At 43.0% G+C, this 24,518-nt stretch overlaps 1 protein-coding gene across 1 annotated transcript; it reads right to left on the bottom strand.

Annotated features, from left to right (window-relative positions):
* Positions 1–5,992: 5,992 nt before the first annotated feature.
* LOC117047557 (cytochrome P450 2J5-like) lies at positions 5,993–24,267 on the bottom strand. Its single transcript, XM_033150833.1, has 9 exons — positions 24,030–24,267; positions 20,321–20,477; positions 16,177–16,326; positions 15,671–15,831; positions 13,475–13,651; positions 13,044–13,185; positions 11,282–11,469; positions 10,049–10,190; positions 5,993–6,210 (listed from the first exon to the last, which is right to left on the bottom strand). The coding sequence occupies exons 1-9, from the start codon at positions 24,195–24,197 to the stop codon at positions 6,023–6,025; spliced, it is 1,473 nt and encodes a 490-aa protein (XP_033006724.1). The 5' UTR covers positions 24,198–24,267; the 3' UTR covers positions 5,993–6,022.
* Positions 24,268–24,518: the final 251 nt, after the last annotated feature.

The raw sequence follows: 24,518 nt of genomic DNA, 5'->3' as shown, positions 1-24,518 counted from the left end.
AACAGTTGAGGCCAGAGCCATTTCTTTTCGAGAGAGGGGAGATTTTGTGCTGCATGTGTGTATTTAAAATGTCACTATCAAGTGCTCTTTGCTCTCAAAATATACAACTGCTGCTTATCTATATCCTGTACCTTTGGAACATGAAAACCATGCATTTCCAAATCCTTCGCATTTAGTCTGGAAATCCCAACTAATAAGGGATATTTTGCGTGCAAAATTTCATGCATCACCACATTGGTGTAAGGCAGTTTCTTTCAATCTTCATAGCAAATGGAAAGGGAGGAACCAAAAGCATCTCCCATCTCCTTGTAGATTTTATCTGCAGGGAAAAGTGGGAATTGAAGCTTTATTTTAAAATACCTTGGTTTAAATCTGAGAAACTTCTGACAATCAAGCTGTAGAGGGTGGGGTGAAAAGACACTGGTATATTTAGTGAGGCTCATTGGTATATGCTGGCAGCACCCTGAAAATAAGAAGTTAACAATCCAATAAATGCAGCTGCATGTGGAAAAAGTCTATTGCTCTGTGGTAGAACATCTGCTTTGCATGCAGAAGGTCCGTGATTCAATTCCCAGAATCTCCAGGTAGGGCTAGGAATTTTCCTTCCCTGAAATCCCGGAGAGCTGATGGCAGCCAGTGTAGGCAATACTGAGCTGGATGTACCCTGGCCATGACTCACTAGCAGCCAGTTTCTCATGGTTCCTTACTCTCTGGGAACACTATTTCACCAGGAGCCAGATCAAATGTTTCTTTCACCCACTCAGTTCTGCCCCTACTGAAACTCAGTGCATAGTTTTTAATGCTGGAAGTATGCCTGGCTTCTCTCCCACACAGAACAAGATTGCAGCCAGTGCATGGAAACAAAACAGGCTAGTTAGCACAATTCTATGGCTGCCAATTTCCCCCGTCTTCTTCCTGGCAAAGTGGTTGCTTGGCCACAATGGCGACCCACACTGTGCCCTGCTCAGCCAAACACCTCTTTGGTGAAATCTGCAAAGCAGGCACAAGCGTGTTGCAGAGGAGGAGAATTGGTGATGACGCTCCTCAGTCGGATTGAGGGCCAACCAACCCTCCTGCTGCTGCCATCTTTGAACGCGATGTAAAAAACACCAAGGAGTGGGCAGGACGAGCAGGGATTAAGCAGCTCCGCAGCAGCAAAATGGCATTTGGCCACAACTAGAGCCCACAGATACTAAAGGAAGAGTGAAGGTGCCCCACAGAGTCCTCTGAGGCCTCTCCTCATATATTTTTTTACCTCAGGAATTTTACCAGCAGCAGGCTAGTAACTTCGGCCTGCCTTTTCCTCTCAGTGCCTCAGAGAAACAGGGCAGGAAAGGGGAGAAGGATGGCTAACAGCCTAACAGCAGGACTGAGGCCTAGCAAGTGTGGTTTTTTAAAAGTGAAAATCAGTAGTACTCTTGGTTAATTGGGGGTTCATATCTAAGGGGGGGCGTTGCCTCCCAGTGGATGGAGTGTGAGGGGAAAAACAAGCATCTCCTTGTGGTGGTACTTAAATTGGTTGTTAGGAATTAAGTGTACAGTAATGAGGGAATTCCAGAGAGCTGTGGCTCCATATTCTTCTGAGAGAGCAGCTGCCTCTTCCCTTCCCTCTTGAGGAGAAGAGTTAGTGGCTGACAAAAGACCAAGAACTGAGGCGACCACAGAAGGGGAAAGAACAACAGCTCCTTCCTATCTTTAGCAGCTATCCCTTGAGGCAAGGATAAAATGGAGGCTTCCCCTCTTGGCAAAGCTGCCTATCCTCCCATTTCTGAGAGCGAAGCAGATGTTGCCAAGGAGCAGAATAATAATAATATTTTAAAAATTAAATAATTATTTATACCCCACCCTCCCCGGCCAGAACTGGGGCTCAGGGCGGCTAACACCAATAAAATTACAATAAAATGTAAAAGAAAGAAAAAGCAGCTAATTAAAATACGGGTTTAAAATACAATTTAAAAGGCAGCCTCATTTTAGTAGTAGCCCATAAATCAAAATCATAAGGGGAGGGAAACATAACGGTCAGACTGAGTCCAACCCAAAGGCCAGGTGGAACAGCTCCGTCTTGCAGGCCCTGTGGAAAAATGTCAAATCACACAGGGCCCTAGTCTCTTGTGACAGAGCGTTCCACCAAGTCAGAGCCAGTACTGAAAAGGCCCTGGCCCTTTGTTGTTGTTCAGTCGTGTCCGACTCTTCGTGACCCCATGGACCAGAGCACGCCAGGCACGCCTAGCTTTACTGCCACCCGCAGTTTGGCCAAACTCATGCTAGTCGCTTTGAGGACACTGTCCAACCATCTCATCCTCTGTCGTCCCCTTCTCCTTGTGCCCTCCATCTTTCCCAACATCAGGGTCTTTTCTAGGGAGTCTTCTCTTCTCATGAGGTGGCCAAAGTATTGGAGCCTCAACTTCAGGATCTGTCCTTCCAGTGAGCACTCAGGACTGATTTCTTTTGTGGGGGTTCGGTGCTGGAGCCTCCCGTGTGTGAGTCTAGGCCACCCACACACGGGATACCAGTTGCAGGGGAAATGCGGCCAGCGTTCCACGTGCGTATTGGCACGGGCGCCGGCCAAGCCTCATAACCTGAAGTTGCGTGAGTAAGTCGGAAACGATGACGCCTCGAAAATGAATGGATGCCTCGAAAATGAATGGATGCCTCGAAAATAAGTGAATGCCTCGATCTAACTTGAAGTTACTTGTGACCTCCTGTACTGTTACTAGCGTGAAAACAAATGAACTAAGGGCAAAGTTAAAGCACTAAGGTGAAACCCCTGACGTTTTTTGTAAAAATCAAATAAAAACCTTTTACCCTTTCCCCAATAAAGACAGACACCGAGATACCCTTTATGGCTTTGGCTGACCCGCATAGGCTCTCTACTTTTGCTGTACCTAGCCCTATGCTAAGGTTCCCTAAACTCTCAGTCCCTGCGCCGCCAAATCTTCCACGATTACTAAACTAAATAAAACTAAACCGATAAATCTTCCGCGATCTAACCCTAAGCTAGATCTAGGAGTCTAACTAAAACCTTACCGAAAGATCTTCCGCAAACTATACCCTAACTAAAGTAAAACCATTAAACCCGTCCAGCCCGCTCCCAAAAACCCTTAAAACTAAACTTGACTGAACTAAGGTTAAACTAAAAAGAACTGAGATTAATCCATCTAAAAACTGACCTGCCTAAGCGGGGAGCCTCAGCCTTTTATTCATGAACAAGTATGACATCACGATCAATACATTAACCAATAAAACCTCTGTTGCTGCCCTCCAAAAAGGCGGGAAGCAGAATAAACGTCCATTGATAACTTTGAAAACCTCTTGAACTATGATTTTAGCGGAGTAATCCCAATGGCAAAATGCCTCTTGATTTTTACTTCCACTTTCGCTTTTAAGTGCAAGGATACAAAAAGTAGTTCTTAACAACCATTAAAATAAACAAATAACCACGGATCTTTAAGTGATCCACGAAGTGTATTCCGACATTCTTTAAGGATGGATAAGTTTGATGTCATTCTTTGGTGTCATTTCTAGAAGGTGTTGTAAGTCTTCATAGAATTGGTCAATTTCAGTTTCTTCAGCACCGGTAGTTGGTGCATAAACTTGGATTACTGTGATGTTAAAAGGTCTGCCTTGGATTCATATTGAGATCATTCTATCATTTTTGAGATTGCATCCCAGTACAGCTTTCACCACTCTTTTGTTGTCTATGGACAAAGACAACAGGCTGAGAGGTTAAGGAGAATTAATATGGACACATTTCCCCTGTCTCTCTCCTGACAGAGGTTATCATACTGGCTGACTAAAGCTGCTTCTGTGCCAAAACTGGGCCTGAAACAAAACTGATTGAAATGATCTAGAAAATTGGGTTGTTTTTTTTAGGAGAGCCTGGATCTGATCCATAACTACCTGCTCAAGAACCTTGACCAATTATCTAAAGCACCGAGACTCTTGGGTTTGCTGATCAAGGGCCAATGACAGGGTGAGCTCCCGTTGCTTTGTTCCAGCTCCTGCCAACCTTGTAGTTTGAAAGCATACCAGCGCAAGTAGATATATAGGTACCACTGTGGCGGGAAGGTAAACGGCGTTTCTGTGCGTTCTGGCTTCCATCATGGTATCCCGTTGTGCCAGAAGCGGTGTAGTCATGCTGGCCACATGACCCAGAAAACTGTCTGTGGACAAACGCTGGCTCCCTCAGCCTGAAAGCGGAGATGAGTGCCACACACCAGTCGAATTCAACTGGACTTAAGTGTCCAGGGGTCCTTTACCTTTTACCTTTACCATTAGTATGCAGAATACCTGTAGAACAAATTGCAATAAATTGCAATTTTGATGAACAGAGGAACAAATATTTAACTAACAATTTCCATTAAGCCAATTGTCAAGTTGCACTGAATGTCACACTTCCATTTTACAGGAGGTTTTACCAACACAACACTTTACTCCCCAATCTCTGTAAAAATAAAATAACCTGCAGTTCTATTAAACCAGCTTCTTACTCAACTAGTGGATGTACCTTCAGGAAAATATCTGGTGAAAACATTCCCCCAATCTGCCACAGGCCTCCAATGACAGGAAGTGGGAAAGGTCCAGGAGGGTAGCATCTATATGACCAGAGCTGTCTCAGGAAGTGCAGAATCAGAAGAGCCACCAGCACAAAACCAAAATTTCCAAGATCCCAGCCATCCTCCTGTTGTTTTCTTTTCTCTGCCAATTTATTTTGCTAGTACAGCTGCATGCACTGGAACGTAGTTTTCCCAATAGAATGTTGCTTCCCTTCAAATATATTGTCACTTGTCTCTGTTCATTCACCAACAGCCTTTTATATTGTCCACACTGAAGACGGATGTGGTAATATTTATTGCATCACACAGTATTTACCGGTAATTACCGGTTGTTCTCGGGGTGTATTTCACTTTGTACAGATTGCAATCCTACTTGTGGTCCTTAAGAATGTTAAATATAGTGTTTCAATCCAGCTGAAAGAACTGGACTTGTCCCCACCTTATTCCAAAGGGAATAAACAATCTACTCTCAAGTTACTTGAGAGTTGAGGTGAACTTGCCCAGCCCTGGACAAGATGAGGGAAAGCATGCTAGAGAGCAGAACCCCCAGCATCCATGGAAACACAAGTGTTGTCTGCCTTTTACAGGTTGTTACAGGGACAGGGACATCCCTCATTGCAACTCAGGCACGGAGGAAGCCAATGCAGTGGTGTTGAGGGGGACACCCCCAGTAACACCTTGGCCCTCCCTGCACACAAACAACAATGCACCTTCCACTCAGCGAGTTCCCCAGCCCCTGTTACAAGACCTGCTTGTGTGTTTCACATACCTAACATGTATTTATCACGGAAAAGTTAATTTGGGGGATTGCCCCGGGATGTTTGCGGGGGGGGGGGGGGGACTGCATGCTACATATAGGATTGGATGCCTGTCCCAACCTCATTACTGAGGCCACTTGTCTCTTCTGTTCCGCAGCTTTGTTTTGCACCCCAGTATTCACTTTCATGTCCCCTGTCCAGGCCTCGTCCTTTTGTGCACCACCCTCCCTGCACACAAACCAATCCCTCAGTGAAGCTGCGCCAGTGGAATGGATAGCCCAGATGACCCTCGGGGTCCCTTCCAACACTACAATTCTTTGGTTCTATGATCAGTATGGAGGGGGTTGAAATGGGGTGGCCAAATCAGGAGAGAAAAGGAAGTGCAGAAAGAGGAGTGATCTGTGTGTAGGAGAGAGTTGAGGAAAGTGACAAGGAGAGTGGAGGGAAAAAGGGAGTAAGAGTAAGAATGGGGATGGAAAGTAAGTTGGAAAAAGGAGGGAGTAGGAGGGCTGGGGATAGGGTTGAAGATGAAAGCAGGGGCATGAAAGGGCCTGAAAACAGGAGATGGATTGAAGGTGAAAATGGGTGCAAAGCAGAGCTGCAGAAAGAAGAGACCTCAGCAGTTGCATGAGATGGGAAGGGGAAACCCCAGGGGGTTAATGTGTCAGGAATGGCATGAGTGCAGCCCCCTGGAACTTTCCTATGTTATTACGCCTTGCAGCGGGGAACAGCACAGAGTTTATAAGGATGGGGATGTGTTGTACCCCCTGGTACAGCCTCTAGATTGAGTTCTTTCACTCCTTCTGGCAGCTGGAAGCGGAACATTCTCAGCAGGCTGGTCAGGAAGATGAATATTTCGATCTTTGCTAGCTGCATTCCCAAACACAAGCGAGACACTAGGAGGAGACAAGGGGAAAGCAACAAGTGAGCAATTATTTACTTTCCAGTGTCCATTTCTTTGTACTCTACATCAGTGTTTTTCAACCTTTTGGGGGCAAAGGCACACTTGTTTCATGAAAAAAATCACGAGGCACACCACCATTAGAAAATGTTAAAAAATTTAACTCTATGCCTATATTGACTATATATAAAGTAATTCTCTTGAATAGGAATCAAATAAACACAAAGAAAGTATTTTATAATTCTTGGACTTAAGAGCAGGGGTCCCCGGGGGTCGGATGTGGCCCAATCACCTTCTAAATGCTGCCCGTGGATGGTCCAGGAATCAGCGTGTTTTTACAGAATTGGAACCTGTCCTTTTATTTAAAATGCATCTCTGGGTTATTTGTGGGACATAGGAATTTGTTCATATTTTTTTCAAAATATAGTCCAGCCCCAAGTAAGGTCTGAGGGACTCTAGTCTTGTACCTGAGTGACTTTTTGTGACAAAGACATGAGTGGAGAAGCTCCTGAACATCCTGACATGATATAATTAACTGCCATGCCACACTTGAGAGCCCAGCCAATGTGGTGATTCCCTTTTTTGTGATGATCTTGTGCTTTGGGAAGTTCAAAGAGGTTGAACCAGCAAGTGCAAAATAAATGCAAAAGGAAACCTACACATCCTAATTATTCATCATTTATTAGCAAAGTGCTCTCACCCAGCTGAAAGGAGCCAGGCTTGTTATTTCCTCCAAACAGCAAAAGAATTCTTAATTTATGTAGGTTGGAGATGACTGCACTTTGGGAAACGTTTCCCTTGAGAGGTTATAGATGCGGTTTTGCATCCGATTTGGTACTGAATCCTCTCTCTATCTCCCCCCCCCCCCGGCCTCCGCCTCTCGCGCGCCATTTCCAAGCCCCCACCCACGCCCACCGCCGGCTCCCTCCTCCTCATCTCCGGCCCGCTCTTTCCACCCCCCTCCCACTTCTAAGATGTGCGCACCTACATTGGCCTCGGAACCCCACTCGCGACAAGGGGCGCGCGGCGCGCAGCGCGCAGGACCCCTTCAGGGCCACGCCGACAGCCGAGGAGACAGGGAACTCCGACGATTGGCCTGACGATTGGCCGGCGGGAGGGCGAAGGAGGGAGGGAGGCGCTTTTGAGGCGGCCGGCCCGGCTGCCGCGTCCAGGGCCGTGCAATGCAGCCTCGGCGCTGCTGGGGCAAGGCGGGCGTCTCTTTTCGGCTCTGTGTACAAACGCGCGGGCTGACCCTGATTGGCTGAAGGAAGGCAACAACAACGGCCGGGACGTTTTTCCCACGGCACACCAGGCAACATCTCGCGGCACACTAGTGTGCCGCGGAACAGTGGTTGAAAAACACTGCTCTACATAATACTTTGGTGAACTAGACATAGTTAGGATAGGGAAATAATCAAGGCTGTTGTCAATTCCCTAGCCTGCTGAGTGCCAACATTTCATGGTTGATTATGAAAGACAAACTTTGGTCAACTGCCCTGAGCAACAGCGGGGATAAGTCACAAGCCCAGATTGAAAGAAACTGAGAGATGGGAAGGGAGGGAGTAGAGGTTGTAGTAGCCGATTACCCTGTGCTTGCACCCCTGGTTTCAGTGTGAAGGTTTCTGGGTCTCTTTGTTTATTTGGTGCTCGACAGAAAGAGAGCTGCAAGGCTTTTTAAAAAAAATACTCAACTGCCTCTGCACAATCTCCAAGGGTGATGTTGTATGAGATTGATAGTCTTCTTCTAGCGTATAGCATTGTGCAAGGTCCAGCACAGGGCTAATCATAAAAAATAATAATCATATTCTGAATTCGCTCTTCCCTCCCTCTCACCCAACAACATAAAATGTTTGGAAGGGTATATTGCTGGGAGGCAGGGACGATAAGGAAAGTGCCATACAGTGGTACCTCAGGTTAAGATTCGTTCTGGAGGTCCGTTCTTAACCTGAAACTGTTCTTAACCTGAGGTACCACTTCAGTTAATGGGGCCTCCTGCTGCTGCTGCGCCGCCACTGTGCGATTTCTGTTCTCATCCTGAAGCAAAGTTCTTAACCCGAAGTACTATTTCTGAGTCTGTAACCTGAGGCGTCTGTAACCCGAAGTACCACTTTATAATATTTGCAAATTTAATATTCCAAGGGCAGCTCATAGAACGTCTATTTGTAGGGTCATAAAGTCTGTGCCAGAGAGCTTCTGTGAGTCAGAGGTGACACTATAAGACTCATTAAATGAACTCTTTGCTGTCTTATTGAAAAAGAAGAAAACTCATTATCTCTAAGATGAATGCATTAGGCACATGAATTTGCCTTTCAACTGTTTTATCATCATAGTCTTAGAATACAACGAGATTCTAAGTGTAATATGAGAATTATGACTCAACAAAACCCAGCATTAACATTGCAGTCGAGTGTACAGTATACATCGACCCAGGTAATCAGGCCTATTGTTCTCTGCCAGCCCACCTGAGAAGTTCAGTGTAAAAGAGGTCTGAACTGGTGCTCCAAGCTCAAACTGCATGGCTCTTACAGGCCATTTTAAAGTCCTTATACCCAGTGCTATTTTTCTAGAAAAAGAGGTGCTAAAACTTACCACAAACACCTTTTATAATGGCAATGGCACCCACCTGACAGGGGCCGGAACTGAGTTCCTTTGAGTTCCAGCTGGAAAATAGCCCTGCTAACACCAATAATGTAGGAACTTTCAGCACTGTAACTAAGTCAAGTTTTACTGCCTGTGCAATGTTTTCTGAATGCTGTGTGGAAAAACACAGGACTCTGACCTTTGGAGAGTTTGTATGTGGACCATTATAAACTTACCAAATGTGTGTTTTTTCCTCCTCTGGGGAAGAAGGAAACTTTGAAAAGAACTCACAAGGGCATATATGAAAGGTCTAGCAGCCTATATTTCCACACTTTACTTTGCTGCATGTTTTTTTATTTAAAATCTTTGCTGGGATGTTCTCACCAAAGAGTACTTGCCCCAAACCAGGATCTTGGAATTCTCCTTTCTATATACCAGGCATGTCCAACAGGTAGATCATGACACCTCTGGTAGATCACTGATAGATCACTGGCTCCCCCCAAAGAAGCTCAACAGCTTTGACCTGAACCCCAAAAAACAGGGCTTTCCTTCCTAAAAAACACTCAGCAACTTTGACCTGAACCCCCCAAAAGGGATCACTGCCAGTTTTTAATTCTGTGAATAGATCGCTGTCGCTTGGGATTTGGCCACCCCTGCTATATACCTATTTTTTTCCCTGACAACCAACCAGAAGAACCTGTAAAACCATGCTATATAATCATACAAAAATGGCTGTCTCATCTTTACTTTAAAACATCACCATCAACAATTGAATAGGCATAATTATTTGTATAGAAAGGATAAGAGATGTTTGGAAGTTAGCAACGAGAATGTCTGCTGAATTTCTACAGGAACAATACTTTGCAGCATGCGGCAGATGATACTAAAAGCCCAGCTCCTGAGAGATATGGGACAAAAATATTCCTTGGTTTTTTGAAAATGGAAAACTGACACATACCCCAATCTCCTATAGAGCTCAGGATGAAAGAAATAGGAAGTGGGGTGATTTCATTGCCGACTCAGTTCTGAGTGTGGTTTCAGACCAGGCTAAATTATGTCCCAGGAAAAGATGCAGGGAAGCTTTCGCCTAAACGTGCCGCTGCCTTGCGATGTTCTGCTGCCCAGCAGCGCTACTCCTGCCAGAAGGATGTTACTTCTGCTCTGCCTCCCTTGGTGCTGCTGTTCTCATTTCCTGGAATCTCCCCAATAAGCATGCGTACAAATAACAACATAGCTTGGACATTGGCATTTACCTGCACCAAATGGCAGATATTCTTCTCTAGCCACATATTGTCCGTTCTTGTCCAAAAAATGATTTGGGTTGAACTCTGTTGGTGTCTCCCATCGTGTCGGATCAAGAAGAACAGAACGCAGATCGGGAATAATAGCTGTCCCCTGCAAAGAAAAAACAATTGAATGGGAATGCACTCAGAGCTATACATTTCCTTCACTGCCCTAGGGCTAATATTTCTGAAATTGAAACTGAATTAAAACTGGGTGGGGTTTTTGTGGGGAGAGTGGCATTTCATCTCTGACTTTTTCCCATTTAAAAGCTGCCTGTATGGGCAGGGGAGAGGACGGCCTCATTCTCTCCATCCCTCTTTTAAAAGGGAAGACCCAAAACTAGAGGAAGACTTCTGGTCTCCATATTTTCCTCCTCTTGATACATGAATAATAGAATTCTAGAGCTGGAAGGACTTCAAAGATCATCGAGTCCAATCACCTGCAGTTCAGGAATCTCAACTAAAGCTTAAATTGCAGAAGACCATTCAACCTCTGCTTTGAAATCTCCAATGACGGGAATTCCACAACAGCTCTGTCAGAAAGTTCTTCCTGATGTTTAGTTGGAATCTCCTTTCTTGTAACTTGAAGCCATTGGTTTAGGCCCTGCCCTCTAGAGCAGGACAAAACAAGCTTTCTTCATTTTCCATTTGACAGCCCTTGAGATATTTGAAAATGACTATCATATCTTCTCTCAGCCTCCCTTTCCCCCAGGTTTTAGCATAACCAGCTTCCTCAACCATTCCTCATAAAGCTTAATTTCCATACCCTTTATAATCTTGCTCACCCTCCTCTGCAAAGGTTCCAGCTTGTCAATATCCTTCTTAAACTGTGTGGTGCCCAGAACAGGACACAGGACTCCCCATGTGGTCTGACCAAAGTAGAATAGAGAACTACTATTACTTCCCTTGCTCTGGACACTATACTTCTGTTGATGCAGCCTCGTATAGCATTAGCTTTTTTTTGATGCTGCATCAAACTGTTGACACTATACTCCTGACAAAGAAAATGTCCCATGGAATGGCACTAGCTGATGGTGAAACAAGTCTGCAGATGGAGCTCCTGCTCTTGTGTGGTTTTCTTGCTCTTCGGGTTTTAGACAACACAAGCTCCTGAATGGCTGCCTGCAACACTCAATACGCTGCAGCCCAGTGATGCTCTTTGTTCTTGGGATACAGGAGTGCAGTTGTATCATGCTTCTATACCTTGGGAATGAGGAAACCATGAATCTTCACATCCTCTGTACATTGCCTGATAACCCCCAAAAGTAGGGCATATTTAAAGCGCTGTGTTTCATGAATCACAGCATTGATGTAGGGCAATTTCTTCTTATCTTGATAGCTGATTGAGTGAGCAGAACCTATGACATCTTCTATCTCCTTGTAGACTTTATCTGAAGAAAATGATGGAAAGATATGGTTTATTCTGAATATTGCATTGTTTTTTCAGATGGACATTTATTTCCCATGAATTTATTCCATAAGATTCTGAGAATGATTCCCCGCTTCTTACATTTATAGCACACCTTTTCCTCCAAGGAGCTCATGTCAGTGGTTCTTCCCCACTCTAGATCCCAGGGGTGAAAAGGGGGAAAGTGAATCTCCTCTCAGCTGTTTCTGGTTACATGAGCTGGCTGGATTTGCTGAAGGGCTGTGATCCAAGGCTGTCTGTTGTACACATTTGTGAAAAAACATATTCCCCACCCCTCAATATTTCCTACGTTGTTTCATTAATCCTCTTCCTTACTTGATCTTGGCAAACATCAATCATGTACCGGTAGTAGACCAAGGATAGGCAGGGAGGGAGCTCAGGCACTTATTTCACAGCAGAGGCAATGATGGCATCTGCTGGGGACCTCTTGGCCAGTCCTCTGCATGGGATCCAACTGTTAGAGTTGAGGTCCCTTTGCTCTCCCCCCCTAAAATATTTGAGGGTCCTAGACTTCCCAAAGTTGATGGATGTTACCATTCAAATGGGGGGGGGGTGCCACATCTTGTAATCAATTATGTGGACTGGGGCTTACCTGCCCCCGAATAATTTATTCGATTTGGCACCCGTGCCTCTTTATAGCAGATAAATGAGCTTCTCTCAAAGAGAAAATCACTCGCTAAGCTGTGCAGAGGAAAAGGTGGCTTCATTGGCCATGTGTTAAACTGCCATTTATATTTCGAAAGATTCCAAAGTCCTTTTATCATGGCCAAATAAAATGCAAAGAGGGAGTGAGTGAGCCCACCAGAACTCTTCCAGGCTGAATGTTCAGCAAAGAGGGGGAGAGAGAGTCAGAAAACAGGTGGCTTGTTACTGGTCATAATCTGTGCATTGGTTAACATTTCATATTTGTTGCAGTTTTAGAAGGGGAATGGCTTGCGGGTTGTCATGAAGGTACCTGGACCTCTGGATTCATCACTATATTCACCCTGGCAAAAAAATGACCCCTTTATGCATCTTTATTTCCCTTCTTTTGACCATGCTATTTCCCAGTCTTCAAATTATCTTCCCTCTATTTGCACAGCCATTACTCCCCTTCAGAAAAACTTTCATTGACTCGCTTAGCTTCATCCACTGCCAACAACCACCTCCTCTTCCAACTTCTTTACGCATTCAGACCCTCCATCTCTTCCTGTCCTAGTAATAATAGATTGGAAGCTTCCTATGGGGACAGGCTATTCAGGGCATTTTACATTTCTGCTTCTGATGACCTTGATTTTAGGTTCCAGAAACTATGAAGGAAAATGTTGGTGGGGAAAAGGGTTCTTTCTAGATGTGTAAGTCAAATGCATTTAACTTATTTTGATAACCCTTTGTCTTCCAAAACTTCCACCATAAACTCACTTACTTTTAACTATTTCCATGCCTTTAGGTTCCTTGTTTTAGCATCTCATCAGATATGTATGAAACCTTTAAAGAATTACAGTCCACTGTCAAGAGGTCAAGAGAAGCCCAGGCTCCCATAGCTCCCTCTCTCACCTTGGATATCTGGATGACTTGCCAGGAGGAGAAGCGCCCATTTCAAAGAAATGGTGGTTGTGTCTGACCCTGCTATAAAGAGGTCAAAGATACACTGAGCCAAGTTTTCTTCATTATAGGTTGCCTCTGAGTCATTCCTGCTCTGATGTTGAAAATAGGGAAGGTGACATGTCATTTACATGCATTACAATCTGTCCTTCAGCACTTACTTTTCGAGCTTTTCTGTTGTCTCTGCCCACGTTTGAATGCGATATGAAAACCAATCCAGATTAATTTATGCACAGAAGCAATGCTCCAAAGAGAAGACCCCTTACTTGACACACACAAATTTCCACTCATTCACACTCAAATTTGGGATTAGTATTCACATGTAAGAGGGAATAAAATGACTCTTTGGATGAGCAATATTCAGTTTCAAAGCAGGTACTTACTTTCTCCATCTGAAGTAGATAGAAATCAATGAAATCCTGTGGTTCATGCAGAGCCAGATTCTCCTTATGCTTCTCTATCTCCTCCTTTGCAAATGAAAGCATCATCTCCATGCAGGACAAGGCCTTCTTGTGGCGCCCTGGAAGATGTTTCATGAGCCACGGGAACATTTCATAAAGCTAAAGGAAAGATAGAAGAAATGCTGTCATTAACATGAAGAAGCTTGGTCACATGTTTCATATTTTGGATTAGCACTTTAATAATCTGCATAATTCTTCAGGGCTAGCATATGACTTTGAGTCTAACTGAGAAGAAGGAAGGTGTCTGCAGCTTCTCCTGAATCTCACAACGACTGGTTCTGGGAATTATCCCTAGGTGAAAATGTGAAAGAAAACTATTGCTCAATATATTTTCCAACTCCCAGACTTCATTCCAAAACAGGGAATAATCCCAGGACTCCTCCTGGAACAAGTGAGTTGTCTTTTCGCAGGAGGTGGGGGTGGGTGGAGAATAAATATTGGTGGGGGGGCATTCAAGTCAGTTCACATTTAAACATGAATTTGTCTAATATGCAAATTCAAATACAGCCATCCTTTGAAATGTGCACTTCTGCAATTTTTATTAAATTCCCTAGTTGCCCAGTCAAGTAATGCCCATCTTTCCTCTACAAAAAAATCTTTTAGATAGAAAACTATTCCTCCTTCCTAGTTTTCACATTAAAGATCAATTGCATAAGTTTTCTGATGTGTGTGTGTGTGTGTTTGTGTGTGTGCGGACAACTCTGGGGTTGCGGTGCTCATCTTGCTTTATGGCCAAGGGAGCCGACGTACAGCTTCCAAGTCATGTGGCCAGCATGATTAAGCCACTTCAAGTTCTGGCAAACCAGAGCAGCACACGGGAGCTCACCCTGCCGCAGGGATTCGAACCGCCAGCCTTCTGATCGGCATGTCCTAGGCTCTGTGGTTTAACCCACAGCGCCACCCGTGACCAATATATATATATAAACTTAAACTTAAACTTAAACAAATGTTAAACAATAACAAAAAAGTTGTACATTTTTGTCGTTTGTTACAAGGGAAACAAAGTTCACAAAAACCCTCATATATTCTAACAATAAATCTTCTTAGTGTACATCAAACTTTCCATCGTCTCCATAAACTTATCCATTGATTTTATAATAAAGTATTATTTCTCCTATGTCCTTATTTCTTGCTTAATACAGCTACAGCGGATATTCAAAGGCTATGACCGAGTTCAAACTGCAACAACTGTTCTTAAGATATGTTTTTTAAAACTTCCAATTTTGCGATACAGTGGTACCTCTGGTTATGAATTTAATTCATTCCAGAGGTCCGTTGTTAAGCTGAAACCATTCTTATCCTGAGATATGCTTTCGCTAATGCCACCTCCCGCTGTGCGCATGTCTCTGGCGTGCGACTTCCACTCGTATCCTGGGGAAGTTCACAGCCAGGAGCAACTACTTCCGGATTAGCGGAGCTCGTAACCAGAAACATTCATAACCAGAGTTACCACTGTAAATACTTGTTTTGAATTATCTTTCTTTTCTTTTTTTGGTTAATTTGGCTAGCATATTCAGCTAATTTTTGTAACCAATCTGATCTGAAAGGGATTTTATCACTCTTCCAGTTAGACGCTATTAGGATTCTCATGGCATATAAAAAAAACTTCTCTTACATTCCTAGGAATGTCTGGTCCTGTAATTCTGAGTAGAAATGCTTCTGGTTTTTTATGAATGAGACTTAAACATTTTTAAAGTTCTATATAGATGTAGTCTCAGAAGATCTTCAGATCGTATAAATTTTTCGCCTTTTTTAACTTTTCTAAATACATGGAGGAACTAGAAATTGAAAGTTGGACTAATGTAGGGTTATCTGCCATTTCCCATTTTTGTCTGTTTTGAAGGTCATTGTTCCATTTTTACGCCATCTTTCCTCCAAAGAGTCCCTTGTGGTTCGACATAGTCTCCTTATTCGTTTTTCCAATCTTTATAATAATCTTGAGAAATGATTTATGCTATGAGATCATAAATAGCCCTTATCTTAGATTAGATTTAAACCTAATCTATCTTCTCTAACACTCTATCCTCTATCATAATGGATTCCAGAATGCTGAGTGGGGTACCTAAAACCCCTGGGAGACCATACTCTGGCTCAGTAGGAATGAAAATGTCTACTCACAGAATGCTGGATGCTGCCTTGGAATTTTAGGACAAAATCCATGGCTTCTATCAGCTTCTGGAACTGTTCATCTTCAAGAGCAAACCGGTGCCCAAAAGCCATAGCACATATCACATTGGAGACTGAATTAGTGATGGGCATGGAGGGGTCAAGTGGTTGTCCTGCAAAATAAAGTTATACTAATGTGAGTTCAGCTGCTCCTGTTCATACTAAGAGTGGGATTTTATGATTGTCAAGAGAAACCGCTGTGATCTCCACCACAATGGGTCAGTGTGTCTCACAGAAGGTTGGTGGTTCAAGCCCACCCAGGGACAGCTGTGTCAGGATTCCTGTAGTGCATAGGATTGGACTAGATGACTCTCTGGCTCCCCTTCCAAGTCTACCATTCTGTGATTCTAAAGCATATCACATTCCCTTCCAAAATGGACAGAGGCAGTACACATAGATTTCTGCAGGCTGGAAAATAAGAAAACCCATCACCATCACCATCACCTAGGATCATGTACCCTTTGATTGTGCAATGACCTCCACAAGCTGACGGGCCTCCTCTGCTATCTTGTGCTCCATGCCTTTCTTCCCCAGCCCCAGCTTCCGCATAGTAATCACTCCAAGCCGTCTCTGTTGCTTCCAGACGTGACCATTTGACAATATAATACCTATGGAAAATCATTGAGAAATTACTATTTACAGAAATTAATGTAAATAATTAAGTTGCCAGCCTGGAAGAAACTATGTTCACTGAAGTTCATGTCCTTGAATTTAAGAACTACTTGGTCTCTCTGAAGTCAAGAATTAGAAGATGATGCAGAATCCTTCTCAGAGTATTATATGGGAATCTCTACGATATTGGCATAACAAAACCTCACGTTCTATTGCCTTTCATCATTCAGAAATTCATTATTCATTATTGTGTGATAATAGAACAGAAAGCAGGTGGTCCCAGAAGTCCCTGCACTTTACAGTATTAGAAAAATGTGAGCTCTCCAGACATGTGGTATCTACAATGGGGGATTTTGTCTGGCGTTTAAAATTATGGAAAACTCAGGTGATACCTGCAAGTTCAGTCTTTGTTGCACAAACTACCAGTGTTGATAAAGATAAACCCAACTCCTTCTGTGGCATTCGCTATCCCTTCCAGATTGGTGTTGTCAGGGGTTGCTCCTTCCCTTGGATGTTGCTCATGAGTAACGACAAGCCTTTAGGTAAGCTAAAACTATTTATTGTCCATGTTGTAATTTCAGAGTCTCTGCAGCCATGACTGCTCAGTTTCAGTTTCTCGCAGTGGCGGGCCTTCTCACGCCCACCAACACAACCAACGGCTTGGCACTCTAAAATGACGTCTGCATCTCTCCCCCCCCCCCGGCTCATCTTTCTGTCTGTGCCTGACGGTGCTGGGCCTCTGTTCCGTCATCCCCAAGCCTGGCATCTCACTCTCTTCCAGAGACATTTCCTGACAGGGACTGGAGGAGGAGGATGAATCTGTAGAGATTATGGGTGGCTGTTCTCTATAACCCAGCGACCCCCCTCCCTTCCTGGATGAATCACTATCTTCTCTCCCAGCTCTAGCTTGCTCCTCTCTCTCTCCCTGCTCCTCCTGAGTAGTCCCTCTTTCCCTGACAGGTGTCATCTGCAAATTTGATTAGAATTCCCTCAATTCCTCCATCCAAGTCATTTATAAATAGGCTGAACAAAATGCCCAGGACAGAACCTTGTGGCACCCCCTTGTCCCCCCCCCTTTCCAAAGTGATGAGGAACTATTAATGAATACTCTTTGGGTTCTGTCAGCCATCCAGCTACAAATCCACCTAACAAGTACATCATTCATCCCACATTTTAGCAACTTCCTTGCAAGAATATAATGGGAGGTTTTGTCTTTGACTTCTGCATATGAAATTGTCAGCGAGGAAATGGAGGAATTTGCCTGACCTTACATTCCTGGCAGAGTTTGAGCTCCAACAGATATCAGGGAAATGGAAGTCTCCCATGACTCTCCTTTTTGAATGTTTTGTAATCTGTTCTAGGGAGGCAGCATCTAAGTCTTCAGTCTTGTTTGGCAATCTATAGGAGAGTCCCACAGTAAGGTCACTGATGTTTCTCTCTCACACAATTTTTACCCATATAGTCTCAATCTGCTTTCCTTGCACAAGGTCTCTTCAACAGGTGTATATTTTTTGTTGTTTTTGACTCATATTTAGTTGTTGTTTCTGCACTGTTTTAAAACCATTTTAGCTACTTTTATATGTCTAAGTTGCTGTGAGACATTCATGCAGAAGGCAATTAATAAATTAATACGTGACGGGACATAATATCATGATGGAGGACTGGGAGAGGTTGTGGAAGGAAGGTGTTAAATTTACTGCTTGTAGTGTATTAAGAGAAAACATTATGAAAATGATATACAGGTGGTATCTGACACAAGTTAAGATAGCTAAGATATATCCCGCAGCAAGCAATGTGTGTTGGAAATGTAAATCTGTGGAAGGTACCTTCCACCACATGTGGTGGACATGTCCAAAGGTAAAGGCCTTCTGGGAGAAGATTTATAATGAACTCAAGAAGGTAATGAAAGTTACCTTTATTAAGAAACCAGAGGCTTTTCTTTTGAGCATGGTTAATGGTGAGATACCCAGCCAGGATAGAGTGTTTTTTATGTATGCCACAACAGCCGCTAGAATTCTACTTGCAAGAAATTGGAAAGGTGAAGAGATCCCAACAGTGGAAGAATGGCAGATGAAGCTGATGGACTTTATGGAACTTTAAAGACTATTTAAAGAAGTGTGTAAAATTGAATATTTGAGCAGAATTAGCTAGATGAATTGGCTTTAGCTAGATGATGTTAGATAAAATTGTGTATAAGAAATATTGTCATGAACGATTTAATTGTTTAAGAATTTTAGGATGTGTAGTTTAAGTGAAGAATTATAAGTGATTAATTGCCCCAAAGATTTTAAGAAGTTTGGTTAATGTTTACGGAAAAAAGATACAAAGTTACCAAAGTATATTGATTTTGAATGCAGCCGAGTGTGCGGGGGAGGTCCCCGGTTAAAGAAGATCGAAACTAGAAGAGATAAGGATTAATGTATGTTTTTGTTTATTTAGGTAGGTATAAGTTTTCTTTTGTTTATTGTATTTTTCTGTTTAATTGTTTGTTATGTTTTCTTTTTAATGTGTATTTGTGTATGTGCATTGTTTTTCTTTCCTTATGCCAAAAAATAAAAAATCTTATAAATAATAAATTAATACGTGACGATGGTGGTGACTGCCCACTGGGTCAACCGTAAGTAGGATTGTTGTTCAGTACTACCAAACTCAGCTGCTCTCTATACTCCTTCCACATGTACTTGAATTCTTGTATGTGGTGCAATATGGCTTAGCTGTTACTATGCTATACACAAATACCTATGTGCCTCTTAAATACTCCCCTCAGTTTCCCTGCTATTGTCTCTCATTACTTTTCAAATTCTGCACCTGTCATCTGGCACCCTGCTGATTTCAAGCCAGTAAGATTTGCTATTGAAACCCCTCATCATCATAAATTTAATGACTTTTAAAATCATTTATTAGTACATTTATACCCCATTCTTTCTCCCAAAGGAATCCACAACTGCAAACAACAAGCAACACAATAACAATAAATCTTTTTAAAAATTCAAATACAGATGCAGACTGGGAAAGTTCTCCAATGCTTCTTGGAAGGGGAAGGTCTTTGGAAAGTGCTGAAAAGACAACAGAGGGGACACCTGTCTACTATTCAAAGGGAGGGAATTCCAAAGGGCAGGGAACACAACACTATGCCCATGCCTACATTGTATGGAATGGGCCTCCCACGATGGTATCTGCAGGAGGCCCTCACCCACAGAGTGTGGTGATTGACTAGGTGTATAAGGAATGAGATGCTCTTTTGAGTATCTGAATCCCAAGTTGAATATGCCTTTATACACCAAAACCAACATCATGAACTTATTCTGTGAACAACTCTGAGATTTTTTGATGAAGGGCCGTATATAAATTTAATAAATAAAATAAAATAAACCCAGTAGCTAATTGGCAGCCAGTGGAATTCTTTCAACAGTGGCGTAACTTGTTGGGTGTTCCTGCCCCCATGAGCATTTGACCCATTGTTCCTGCCCCCCATGAGCATTTCACCCCATGAGCAATTGACCCAGATGTGGCTTCTGGACAAACCTCAAGGGCAGCCCTAGATAACAAACATTGCAGTAATCCAGCCTGGAGGTTACTAGTGCATGAATGGCAGCAGTTAGGCTATCCATAAAGCACTTGCTAGAGGATTGGGTTGTATCTATGTAAGTTTTACTCAGAGTAGACTCAAGGAATTTAATAGACCTTCATTAGCCATGCACATTAATTACAATGGGTCTTCTGTAGGACTAGCATTGGCTCCAACAACCCATTTCCTGCAGTTAATAGAGAAGCTTTTTCTGTTTATCCAGACAGTCATTTAAATATAGGTAGGTAGCCGTGTTGTTCGGCCATAGTCAAAACAAAAAAAAAAAAAAAAGTTATTGGTATGAGCTTTAGTTGGTCTCTAAGGTGCTACTGGAAGGATTTATTATTTATTATTATTTTGAGTCATGTAAATGTTTTCTCTGGGGGAAATACCAGTAGATTGTCTCATTCTTCACTACTCACCCTTTCCTTTTGTTGTAAAGAAAGACATCACTGGTCGCTCCTCAAATTGTTCAGACTGGTCAATGAGAGCTTCTTTCACTGCTTGGAATCCACACAACATCACAAAGGGTATATGTCCTGCCCAATTGGTGTAAACGTTGCCATATTCCTTTGCCATCTACCATTTGGGTCAAAAGAGAGTAGAGGAATGTTATGTTCAAAGTAAACAGTTGGCTATTTTGACTTAACACACGAGCTCCAGCCTTCCTTACCTCTACCTCAGATAAAATACAAAACCGTGTATATCTCTGGATAGAAATGTATTAATTGCAACTAAACTGACAATATCATCGTACAAAAAGTATACATAGATATTTCCTCAGAGACAAAGCCTATATATGCTTTAAAACATCAAAGTGCTGATTCAAAGTGCAATATACAAAGTGCAATATAATGTTAAAGATGGTTATGCAAAAGTCTATAAGGCGTATGGGTCTATCTTCCCAACGTTGGAGGTTATACAAAGTCATTCAGATGTGTGGGTATGTCCTCCCGACGGGTGGCCAGCTTCAAATCTTCCCGTTTCACCAGCAGTTTGGTCAAGGTCTAGACTTTATCTTTGATAACAACAGTACAAACCATCAACTTTTCTAGAGATATGAGTTCAATTATACAATAAAAAGGCTTAATAAAGATTCATGTACTCACCATCAAATCAGAACTAGGATATTAAACATAGCTAAGCTATTCAAAGTGACTCAGACTTATATCATTCCAATATAGCTAATGCGGACTCAAACTTTCTCCAGGTTAAATACTTACAGGCAGGCTAACATTTAAAGGAGCAGATTACTATTGTTACTATGCTTGATGTAAATATTTAAAGATATAGTTCCATTCAAAGATATAGCTCCATTAAAAACATCAGTACATGATATACAGACTTTCAACAACTTCTTTATAAAAAGGTTATTAGAAATCCTATAGAGATTCTTGTATAGGCCGAGCATCATGATTGCTGTCAGGGACTATATAAATATATGATAGATTTGTATAAATAACAGCAAATTAGTATACAAAGGTTTCCCCAGCTTACAAATAAGGACTAAAATCAATATTGAGATTTAAACCTGTGGGGGCTTGCGGGGATTCTTCGCTGGAGCTTCCCGCGTGCAGGGCAAGGTCAACTGCACACGGGATACCAGTTGCTGGGGGATCTGTGGCCAGCGCCTCATGTGCGTCCTTGCACGGGCACCGGCCAAGCCTGCGGACAGGACGGCCGGTAATTCCGGAGCCCAGCTCACACCGCGCCGTGAAGAGGGTTGTCCGCCAGGCTGAATCTGAAGGATGCGTGAGTCGTTTGGATGAATAAGTGCCTCACAGATGTATCTGCAAGCACTTGCGACCTCCTAGTTGTTGTTGTTGTTCAGTCGTTCAGTCGTGTCCGACTCTTCGTGACCCCATGGACCAGAGCACGCCAGGCACGCCTATCCTTCACTGCCTCTCGCAGTTTGGCCAAACTCATGTTAGTAGCTTCGAGAACACTGTCCAACCATCTCATCCTCTGTCGTCCCCTTCTCCTTGTGCCCTCCATCTTTCCCAACATCAGGGTCTTTTCTAGGGAGTCTTCTCTTCTCATGAGGTAGCCAAAGTACTGGAGCCTCAACTTCAGGATCTGTCCTTCTAGTGAGCACTCAGGGCTGATTTCTTTGAGAATGGATAGGTTTGATCTTCTTGCAGTCCATGGGACTCTCAAGAGTCTCCTCCAGCACCATAATTCAAAAGCATCAATTCTACGGTGATCAGCCTTCTTTATGGTCCAGCTCTCACTTCCGTACATTACAACTGGGAAAACCATAGCTTTAACTATACGGACCTTTGTCGGCAAGGTGATGTCTTTGCTTTTTAAGATGCTGTCTAGGTTTGTCATTGCTTTTCTCCCAAGAAGCAGGCGTCTTCTAATTTCGTGACTGCTGTTACCATCTGCAGTGATCATGGAACCCAAGAAAGTGAAATCTCTCACTGCCTCCATTTCTTCCCCTTCTATTTGCCAGGAGGTGATGGGACCAGTGGCCATGATCTTAGTTTTTTTGATGTTGAGCTTCAGACCATATCTTGCGCTTTCCTCTTTCACCCTCATTAAAAGGTTCTTTAATTCCTCCTCACTTTCTGCCATCAAGGTAGTATCATCAGCATATCTGAGGTTGTTGATATTTTTTCCGGCAATCTTAATTCCGGTTTGGGATTCATCCAGTCCAGCCTTTTGCATGATGAATTCTGCATATAAATTAAATAAGCAGGGAGACAATATACAGCCTTGTCGTACTCCTTTCCCAATTTTGAACTAATCAGTTGTTCCATATCCAGTTCTTACTGTAGCTTCTTGTCCCCCATAGAGATTTCTCAGGAGACAAATGAGGTGATCCGGCACTCCCATTTCTTTAAGAACTTGCCATTGTTTGCTGTGGTCGACACAGTCAAATGCTTTTGCGTAGTCAATGAAGCAGAAGTAGATGTTTTTCTGGAACTCTCTAGCTTTCTCCATAAGGATAGGCGTGCCTGGCGTGCTCTGGTCCATGGGGTCACGAAGAGTCGGACACGACTGAACGACTGAACAACAACAACATTTTTTTTTATTAAAGATTTTCTTGGTTTACAGAAGTGTGTGTAATGTCTCTCGTTCCCCCCCCCTCCCATATAACATTTTTACAGATCAGTTTTGGTTGTTGAGACATTAGGGAGAGAAGGGGGAAGGAGGTGGGTCGGATAGGGGAGGGTGGGGTGGGGAGATGATGCTTTTATTTTCATTATGTTTGATCTTTTTGCAGTCCATGGGACTCTCAAGAGTCTCCTCAAGCACCAAGAGCTTGTCTTGGCTGTGTTCAACTGTCCTTGGTGCTTTGCCCCTCTTCTTGCTTACAACACCCACTACATTAAGTGTGGCCCTCCAGAAGTTGATAAACTACAATTTCCATCAGCTGATGGCCATGGAAGTTGGGAGTTGTGTTCTGCAGTGGCTGGAGGGCCAAAGGTTCTGCACAAGCAGAGGGGATGGACATGCAGAGGAATCATCAGAGGCAGTTTTTGGGTAGCATGACCGGTTCGGGCACTGTGGGTGCCAATGCCTCAGGGGGTACCACAACAATGATGTATAATGGAGAGCAAGTGGTGGGTGGGCAGTGCTGAATTTTAGCGCTGCACAGGGAGCCACTGAAATTCAAGAGCCCCAAATCCGCCTCTTCTTTCATCATTGTTCTATCAAACCTTTATCTGCATGACAGTTGCTAGGTCTTCCAGTGTATGGCCTATATAACACAGCAGCAATGGCAGGAATGAACAAAATCAGATTAACAGATTCACTAAATTAATTCCAAAATCTCTGAATTGATTTTGTTTTGTTTTGTTATTTATTTATTAAATTTGTTAGTTGCTGTTACTTGCCCTTATTACACCTGAAAGTAGTTTGTAAAAATTCTGGGTGACTTGAAAATGAATTAAGTTACTTTGGCAATGGAACCTTGGGTGATTTTTAATTAAATTCAGTTTTAATTTTAATTCAATGACTTTTAAGTGTAGGAGTTTCTTCGCATTCAATTGCGCATTAAATTGTGGCCCTTGCAGTTAGCATTTAAACCCATGGTACTTTTTAAGCTTAAATACCAGAATGGTTGGGGGGAATTGATAAAACAATTATTGACATTAGACTGAGTTACTACAAAGAAGTAAGTACCTTAATGAGAGTATCTTCATGAAGTTTCGTCCCGGATCGCCACAAACCTCCAATGAGAGGAAGCGGAAAAGGTCCTGGAGGATATTGCCTGCGTGACCGGAGTTGTTTCAGGAAGTGCAGAATCAGAAGAACCACCAGCAGAGCAATCAAAAATGCCAGTATCTCCATCCTTCTCTTGCTGTCTCTTTCACCTTGTTTCTTTCTAGGATGCCTGGTTAGGTTCAACTCTCCTTCTTCAAGAGCTTTTCTATTTCCTCAGAGACCTCGGCATTCCTCTCCCTTTTTATATACTCCATTATGAAAAGCAATTAAGCAACAAAGGTTTTGACGTCCCATCCAAATAGCCCTGTAATGAGACCTCAAGGCACTCACCACAGACGGACTCTATAATCATTCTTATGTGTGTCACTCAAATGTCAGGGGGTGTGTTTAATATGAATTCCAATTAGAATTCTAGGTAGGGTAAGACTGATTTGTGCCAGAAACATT

The sequence above is a fragment of the Lacerta agilis genome, chromosome 5 (assembly GCF_009819535.1).
Source record: "Lacerta agilis isolate rLacAgi1 chromosome 5, rLacAgi1.pri, whole genome shotgun sequence".
Taxonomy (NCBI): Eukaryota; Metazoa; Chordata; class Lepidosauria; order Squamata; family Lacertidae; genus Lacerta; species Lacerta agilis.
This window is presented reverse-complemented; position numbering and strand designations above follow the sequence as displayed.